General features: G+C 42.6%; 1 protein-coding gene across 1 annotated transcript in view; it reads right to left on the reverse strand.

Annotated features, from left to right (window-relative positions):
• LOC107108750 (C-C motif chemokine 4 homolog) overlaps window positions 1-7,041 on the reverse strand; it is a 7,720-nt gene extending 679 nt beyond the window's left edge. Inside the window, exons 1-3 of the mRNA XM_015409263.1 lie at window positions 6,773-7,041; window positions 6,362-6,377; window positions 5,853-5,864 (exon numbers count right to left, since the gene is read on the reverse strand). Coding sequence (XP_015264749.1) covers window positions 5,853-5,864; window positions 6,362-6,377; window positions 6,773-7,041 — 297 coding nt within the window. The remainder of the gene's footprint in view (window positions 1-5,852; window positions 5,865-6,361; window positions 6,378-6,772) is intronic.
• Between the last annotated feature and the right edge of the window lie 248 nt (window positions 7,042-7,289).

Raw genomic sequence — 7,289 nt, forward strand, 5'->3', positions numbered from 1 at the left:
GTCTCTCTGTCTCTCTGTCTCTCTGTCTCTCTCTCTCTCTCTCTCTCTATATATATATATATATATATAATCTCTCTATCATTTATCTATCATCTATCTATCATCTCTCTATATATCAATCATCTATCATCTGTCTATCTATCATCTCTCTCTCTCTCTCTCTCTCTCTTTCCGTGTATACTTTTGGAGGGGGTGACTCATCTTTCATTTCGTATCTAAAAAAATCATTTCTTGCCTTTCTAACCTGTGTAGAAGAGGGTCGTTTGGCCATCACAGTGTTCCAGACGATTCGCTCCTAAGCAGAATTTCCAGCCTCCAGGTAGGGTCTGGAGAACTCCTGGAATTACAACTGCTCTCCAGACTACAGAGATCAGCTCCCTTGAAGGAAACAGCTGCTTTGGACTGTATGACTTTGTGCCCCGCTGAGACCCCTCCGCTCCCCACCCCCTGCCTCCAGGCTCCACACCCAAAATCTTCAGGGATTTCACAACCTGGAGTTGGTAACCCTAACTCCTTAGGCCTCTTGCAAACAAGATTTCTGCTATCTACTAACAAATTCAGTTCTGATTGCAACTCAAGCCAGAATTTCCTGTTAATCAACAGAAGGGGTAACCTTATTATAATTCCCCCTCCCCCTCCAAAATACTTAGGGGAAAGGTAGGTGTGTTGTTTTTTTCTGCCCAAGTGCCAAATGTGCTGCATGTGGCAGCAAACAAAAGGAGGGGAGGGGAGGGTTGTGCCGGCTACAGAGGTGATTTCACCAAATCGGGATGGCAGATGTTGCATTCTGCTTTTTGGAGAAATGGCAGCACCTCTGGCACCCACCTCATAGTTTCAGCACACTGAGCAGCAATGCTTCATGCTTATACAGTACAACTTCATCCATAGCAAAAGAGATAGGTAACTCAAATGGTTAGGAAACTGTGACTTAATCTGTATTGATTTGCTTTCTGCCAGAGAGGAATTTGGATGGTCTTGCTTTAGTACGTTTGTATAATAAAAGTTAGTATGGTAGGTGGCAAATGGAGGTAACTATTCCACCATCACCAGCACAACCATTAACCAAATTGATTATCTTATCCCTACAGGAAGGGCACAGTCTGGAACAATGCTCCCTCTAAGCTGTGGAGTCTTGTGAGCAAATATTCTACTTGGTGAGCTACCGGCACTAAAGTTGTGAGTGAGCGATTTGGCTACTGCATAAATTAGTCTGCTCTGCAGCCATCCTTCCCGAGCTAAGACAGAAATGTGTGAGCCGGAGGCTAAAAAACTGAGCTAGCTCACACTAACTCAGCTTAGAGTGAACACTGGTCTGGAACTGCTTCCACTCTCTGTCCATTAAAGACCAGATGGCAGAGCAAACAAAAGTACCTGGAAAGCTGTGGGATTTGTCAGTTGTCCACATCTCATGAAAGCATGACTGTAAAGCACTGAGACTGACGCATCGCAGTGTGATTTTCAGCTCATACTTTACTTAGTGATTTCAGAAAGTAAGAGATACAGTAGCTAGCCTGCAGGCTGCTTATATGTCTGTTTACAACCACACCCATTACACCCACCCACACCCGTGATAGGCTATATACAAGAGTTACAATCATATAGGTTCTCTGTAGAATCCCTAAAACCCGGTTGGCAGGATTTAGGATCCAAGGACTCTATTGTCCCTGGTAGCAAAGCTTCGCTAGTTTGTCTAGCCACGTGGCACCCCAACCTCGTGTGCGGTTCTGCTAGTACACAACAATGACTTTGGTTCTTCACCTCATCCCAGCAGTGCTATTTCATTCTTCCATTTGCTTGCCAGGCAGGAGAGAGTGAATAATAGGTATCCAGAATAACTATCTTTTTCTGCATGTACATCCCGAGGGAGTAAGATCAACTGCCAGAATCTGGGTGCTTGTGCATTCTTTTTCTGTGGTGAGATTCTCTTGCGGTGAGTCCCTGACCTGGATAGCCCAGGCTAGCCCGATCCCGTCAGATCTCAAAAGCTAAGCAGGGTCAGCCCTGGCTATTATTTGGATTGACAAGCTCCCAAGGATACCACGGGGCATAATGTAGAGGCAGGCAATAGAAAACCACCTCTGAAACATCTGTTACCTCAAAAAAAGTCTAGGTCACCACCTAGTGGTGCATAATGCTAAAAGTGCTAGAACTTCTGGCTGCCAAACAATCTTAGGATCTTCTGGCTATACTATAAACACTGCCATATGATAATTAATTAATTAAATTCATCTATAGTAACCCACCATTCATTTATTCCCCATTCCACTCCCATTCCCAGTGTGTCGTAGTGATTAGAGTACTCGACCAGGACAGGGGAGATCGAGAGTCAAATCCCTACATGGCATGTCATGAAAATCATTTGGTGACCTTGGGCCTGTCCTTGTCTCTTAGCCTAACCTACCTCTGAGAATTGTTGTGAGGATAAAATGGAGGAAGGGAAATACATGTACACCTCCCTGTGTTCCTGGGAGGAAGAGCAGGATAAGAATGCAATGGATGGATGGATGGATGGATGGATGGATGGATGGATGGATGGATGGATGGATGGATGGATGGATGGATGCAAACATTTATGAGCTGGTGATACAGAAGAAGAAGAAGAAGAAGAAGAAGAGATTGGATTTATACCCCGCCCTTCACTACCCAAAGGTGTCTCAGAGCGGCTTGCAAACTCCTTTCCATTCCCCTATGAGGTAGGTGGGGCTGACAGAGCTCTGACAGAAACTGTTCTTTTTCATGGACAGCTCTTATCAGAACTACGGCTTGCCCAAGGTCATCCAGCCAGGTGCAAGAGGAGGGGTGGGGAATCAAACCCGGTTCTCCCATATTAGAGTCCGCACACTTAACCACTACACCAAATACAGACAGAACTCTTTCCACCTCTTTTTCTTAAAAAAAAATTGCTGCAATTGTGTTGTTTTTATCAATGATGTAGCTGCATGTTTCTTTGTTTAGAATTGTTGAAATACTACTTACAAAATTAAGAGGGCTTAATATTCGCAACACCGTCAATGATATATGGAAGAAACTGAAATTTATTGTTACAGTCATTGACCAGAACACATTAATATAAGTAATACACATTTATACCCAAAGCTTAGACCATTTCAGTTCCCTATACATAAATGTAATATTTGTAAATACATAAATAAACCACTTATATAACCTAAAGTATTAAGTGATTTAACTGAAACCACTTATAAAACCATCTCTAGATATATGGAAGTAATTCACTGATAGTTGAATTCTGAGGGCTCACATAGATTGATTGATATTTGTGGACAGCCTTTAATCCAATGCTAGTAATATCAACAACAAGAACAACACTATTTTCTGATTATTGAACTACTAGCAGTAAAGCTCATTGTAAAAGCAATACAACGAACTCTAGAAAGATGTCATGTGTAAGGAATGCATTGGCTGGAAGCAGGTTAAATACATATCAGCAGTATGTAATAGAAAGGTACAAATGTGGAAGTAAAGTCTCACATACCTTATGTTACACAGTTACTGGTGTCCAAGGTCGCACAATGTGGGCCAGAAAATGCAGCACATGGGGCTCTGTTAGAGTAATTTCTACAACTGGGAAGTCTGCAAACATAGATCTGCTTGTTTCTGTTTCTGTATTTGTGCTTTGCTGCATGCCTCAGGTTTTTGGCTTCTTCTTTTCTGTGTGTCTGGTCCCATCCTCTATCTCTGCTTGTGTGTCTATCCACTGGCTTTTTTGTGATAACTTGGGCTGGCCCCCCCCCCCCGCCACCTCCACTATGCTGACAGCTGTTTACTTGGTGGGTTTTTTTCCATTGTAGAAAGTGTCGCCTCAGCAAACTTGGCTTGGAGGCTAAAGACAGTGGGTTTTGTCCCCTGAGGGAATCAATCATCTTCTGGCAAGGAGAGCGAAGACAGTAGCTGTGTTCACCGGAGTGAAGTAAACATCTTCTGAGGAAAATTTTGGTGGGCACTGCTTCTGTGGGCGGGACTCAAGCAATACAGCCAGTGGATAGGGACAGCTGCTGAGTGAAACATCATGGAGCCAACTGATTTAGGGGCATGTGGAATGTTCAGAAAGTGCCACCCCACTACTCAATTATATATAAGGAGAGATATGGCTGCCTTATGCTATAAAACTGAACTTGTTTGCCTTTTCTCCAGTTTTGTGAAGAAAATGAAATCAGTCAATAGTGGTATGCTACTATCTAAAATTCATGTCAAAGAGATCCTGGCCAGCTGGGCTTGCAAATGCATATGCATTTACCCTGCAATGTCAATATTCTTCACTCTGCTTATTTCAGCATGCTCTCATCAAAACCAATAAAAGAATCTCTGAGTAACTGGTGCAAAGATTACAACCTAACACCTGAGTCCCAAACACATTTACTTGAAAGTATATGTCTCATTGATTTCAATGGCATCCACTTCCAATCAGGTGTGCTTATGGTCACAGCCTGAGGCGGAGACCTTGATCACAACTCAGGAAATGATTGTATTCTGCAAACCATTTACACCATATTGGCACTGTTAAAATCAATGGGCTGTCCCAGAGCAAGCAACTTGCATTCTCAAGTCTCTGCCATTGAAAGCCTATGGGCTGTGGCAAATCATGCTATTTGGTTACCTCACAATGCAACGGTTGGTGTGAGGACAAAGTTCAGTGGGTTGTGAAAGTCAGCCAGAAGACTGAGGGAAAATGAGGTCAAGGGCAGTGAGGGCACAATCAAAGGAAGTTGGCGCTAAGAGACAGCAGGACTTTGGGAAGAAAACAATGCTACATAACAGTGTCATAATGAATCATCAGTAAGTTCTTTGGGAGTCTGGCTGCATGCAGAAGAGGGCAACCAAGATGATGAACAGGTTACAGCATTCCCCCAAGAGTCTGTGGCTTCTGTCTTAAGAGAGAAGACATTTAAAGGGGACATTTGATAGAGATCTATAAAACTTAGCAAGGGGTAGAAAAAGTTGACAGAGTGAGCTTCTTTCTCTCTCTCATAACCCAATGAGGTTGAATGATAGTAGATTCAGGATAGATAGTAGATTCAGGATAGACAAAAAGGTAATACTTCTTTACTCAACAGGTAGTTAAATTGTGGAATTCACTGCCAGAGGATGTTGTGGTCACCACCCGAATGGCTGTTTTTAAAAGGGAGTTAGAGAGACTTAGAGAGGAGATATCCATTGACAGCTACTAGCCATGGTGACTAAATGGAACTTCCAGATTCAGAGACAGCAAAGCTCTGAATACCAGGGCTAGGAAGCAACCTCAGAGGGAGGCCTCTGAACTATGTTTGTTAGCCCTTTATGGAAACTACTTGGCCAGTGTATGAAACAGGATGCAAGACTATGGGCCACTGTTCTGATCCAGCATGGCACTGCTTTTGTTCTTTTATATCGAATGTCTTTGTGGGAGGGGCTGTCGCTTAGTGGAAGAGCCTCGGCTTGGCATGCAGAATATCCTAGTTTCAGTCCCAAACACCTCCAGTCAAAAGGAAGGGGGTGATAAGAAAGACCTCAGCCTGAGAACCTAAAGAGCCACTGTCAGTCTGAGCAGACAATACTGACTTCGTGGACCAAAGTTCTGTTTCAGTATAAGGCAGATTTTTTTTAAAAAAAGTACCCATAGGTACACTTTTATTAATTTTTCTTTTATAATCTACAACAAACAAATCTACACACTACAAACAGACACTCTACTACACATAACATGTATACCAAGAGTACAGTTACATTATATGCTTATATCCAATTACTTAATTAATAGAAACGCTCTATCACTTTCCATTCTTCTGTCTTCTCAAGTCCATTGTGCCATAATTGCCTAATCTTCTATTGTACTTACATTATACCAATCATAAAACTTTTTCCATGTTTTTTGAAATGTCCACTCTTTGCTTAATCTCATTTCTAAAGTCAGTTTATCATTTTCTGCTGTTTCAAAAAGTTTATTCACAAACTCCTGTTTTGTTGGTATCACCATAGTTTTCCAATATTTGGCATATAAAATTCTTGCAGCTGTCGTCATATAAACAGTCAAATACCTATTCTCTTTTTCATAATCATTTGGAAATATATTCAACAGCAAGACCTCTGGAGTAAATGGAATCTTTGCTCTTAGTATCTTCTCCATCAAACTATGGACCCATTTCCAAAACTTTTTTGTAACATCGCATAGCCACCACATATGATAAAATGTGCCCCTTTTACTCTTACATTTCCAGCATTTATCAGAACAGTTAGTATTTTGCTTAGCCAGTCTATCAGGTGTAATATACCATCTATAAAACATCTTATACATATTCTCTTTATATGTTATAGCATTAGTCATTTTAAAGAAAAAAGGCAGATTCATGTGTTTATGTGATCTTACTTCTAAAGAATATATTCTATGCACATACACAACCCTAACCCGGCTAGCCCAGGCTAACCCAATCTCATCAGATTTCAGAGGCTAAGTAAGGGTGGTCTGGATTAGTATTGGATGAGAGACCACCAAGGAATGCCAGGGTCATAATGTGGAGACAGGCAATGGCAAACCACCTCTGAATGTCTCTTGCCTTGAAAACCCTACAGGCTCACCATATGTCAGCTGAGACTTGATGGCACTTCACACCACCATACATATACACAGAGCTGGTAGCTACCAGGCTACTGACACTCAACATTTTTTTTAAATAGTAAAACATCATTGTTTATTGTGGAAATAGTTGTTCGCAGGAAACCGTACACGAGCCTTTGGCCTCACTGGAAGTGGCTCCATCGCTGCTCTGGTCAGTTCTGCTCCAAGCGACTGACGAGGTCTTGGACCCATCTCTTTGTGGGGTTGGCACAAATCTCCCGGCCTCTCCTAGTAATAAACACAATAGCTGTGGAAGGACACCTTTCGCTGGTTCTGTAGTAGTCTGCCAGTAATCTGAGTGGGATTGGCTTTGATGAATATCTGAAGCAGCAGTGAGCTGGGGAGTCAGTGCTCTCTGGACCAGTAATATGGGTGCACACAGCAAGATGAAACAGGAGCACCATGGCACAGATGCTTGCGTAGACTTTCATGTTCCTTGTGGGTGGAAGGGAGTGACAGAAGCCAGACAGTACCAGGGTCTCTTGGGAACCACTCCAACGTCTGCCATTGGCTCCAGAAAAGCAAAACAGTGGAATTTCCAGCTGATGGAACCTTTCCCATGACCAGCAACAGAAGCCGCCTCTTTGAGATAGGATTCTGCCCACTAATTGCAAAACAGTTCGTAAGAAAAGAGGAGGGCGGAGAGCGGGCAGCCGCAGGCAGCGGGCACCAACTCTTC

The sequence above is a fragment of the Gekko japonicus genome, unplaced genomic scaffold (assembly GCF_001447785.1).
Source record: "Gekko japonicus isolate JY-2015 unplaced genomic scaffold, Gekko_japonicus_V1.1 scaffold376, whole genome shotgun sequence".
Classification (NCBI taxonomy): Eukaryota; Metazoa; Chordata; class Lepidosauria; order Squamata; family Gekkonidae; genus Gekko; species Gekko japonicus.